At 29.4% G+C, this 1662-nt stretch overlaps 1 protein-coding gene across 1 annotated transcript in view; it reads left to right on the forward strand.

Moving 5' to 3' along the window:
• Positions 1–1662, forward strand: part of LOC106469027 (homogentisate 1,2-dioxygenase-like) — a 39080-nt gene that overhangs the window by 2766 nt on the left and 34652 nt on the right. Inside the window, exon 3 of the mRNA XM_013929482.2 lies at positions 243–322. Within this exon, the coding sequence (XP_013784936.1) occupies positions 243–322 (80 nt within the window). The remainder of the gene's footprint in view (positions 1–242; positions 323–1662) is intronic.

The following is a 1662-nucleotide window of genomic DNA, read 5'->3' on the forward strand; positions in this document are numbered from 1 at the left end:
ATATATATATACTATCATATATATATATATATATATATATATATATATATATAACAACTGTCAGATACATATATGAAAATATGTTTGTATAAGTAACTATTTTAATAATTTTGCTTATTAGTGATGGCCTCAACATTTCTTTAACAGTGTGAATTCAATTTTTACCTAAAGTATTTACAAATTAATAATATCGCAATTCTAATAATTGGCGAGATATATTTTTTATTATTTCTTCATTTTAGTGCCTCAACAAGGAAAGCTTCGAATAACCACAGAGTTTGGAAAAATGACAGTTGAACCAAATGAAATATGTGTTCTTCAGGTAAGATTAGTAAAGAAGGTACCAGTGATTTAGGGTCCACGTAGCGATGGAGATTCATTGATGAACAAATTTAACCTTACTTCCAGGCCTGTTCTCCGGTGGGAAAGCAGTAAGTCGACAGACTTACTATGCTAAAATCCGGGGTCCAATTCCCCGTGGTGGACACAACAAATAGCCTAATGTAACTTAGAATATAAAATTACTAACACACTTACTTATTCCTGCTAAATTCTAAAAAATAAATCACAAATGTTAGAGAAATGGATGTTGTCTTCTACATCATACGTGACAAAAAAGGCTTACTTTTAAATAAAACAAATGTGAGCTTCACTTTATACTCTTACATATTATTTCTAGTGTTTAAGAAGCTACGACAATTTATTCAAGTGCAAATAACTGATGTCTCATGAATCTATTTCTACACACACAAAAAACAGCTTTCTATCCTTTTGAGTTGCTACACCTAATTCAGTAACTATAATTTCCAGTTTTGTTTGAGGCAGATTTCATTATTCATATTTAATTTTGATTTATGGTTAATGCAAATTTTTTATCGCTTTTATGTGAAGCTTCCCTATAGGAAGTCCTTAAAATTCGCAAATACAAATAAAAAATAACAGAAATAAGTATGGAAACATAAGCAAATAAGTGTAATGACAATTAGATAGTGAATTTATTAATGGTACAAACATTTAAGATATATATATATATATGGCAACATCATAGGTAGGCTTTTAAAAAAGTTCAGTTATAATCGTCATATAGACCTAGTTCAAATGTTTTCCTGTTTGGAGATATTTATTAAGCTTATGTTATATTAAACACTTTACATGAACATTTTAAGGTGGCAGACAAAAACAATAAACAGTTTATGGCTTAACAGCCCCACCACTTTGTGTACTGTTAATAAAAGTAGGTTACATTTGCAATTATTTTCTTTTTTACTGAAAAAATTACTTTCAAGTTAAGAAAAAATAATCAATTTTTAAAGTTTTTTGCATATTTGGTTTCTTAATTTAACCAGTAATTTCGATATTAGTAATATTGTATTTAGCTTTAGTATTGACCGATTAGACCAACTCAGGACTTTAAGAATGAGTTCAGTTTTAAGTTTCTTTTAACTGATGTTAATATGCAAAATTTTGAAAACCATTTTGATCCATATAGAGCATCCAAGGTAGAGTCAGTCCTTTTGGCAGTGGGTTGGCATCCTCCTTGATAACTTCGTTCAACTTCTGGTAATTAATGCAGAATCTTGAGGATATTTATTTTTCATAACTGCATTAGGTGGTACCAAAGGAATAGTTCTCACTTCTGTCACTCTTTGTTCCTTCATGGCC

This window comes from Limulus polyphemus, unplaced genomic scaffold (assembly GCF_000517525.1).
Source record: "Limulus polyphemus unplaced genomic scaffold, Limulus_polyphemus-2.1.2 Scaffold3268, whole genome shotgun sequence".
In the NCBI taxonomy this organism is placed as follows: domain Eukaryota; kingdom Metazoa; phylum Arthropoda; class Merostomata; order Xiphosura; family Limulidae; genus Limulus; species Limulus polyphemus.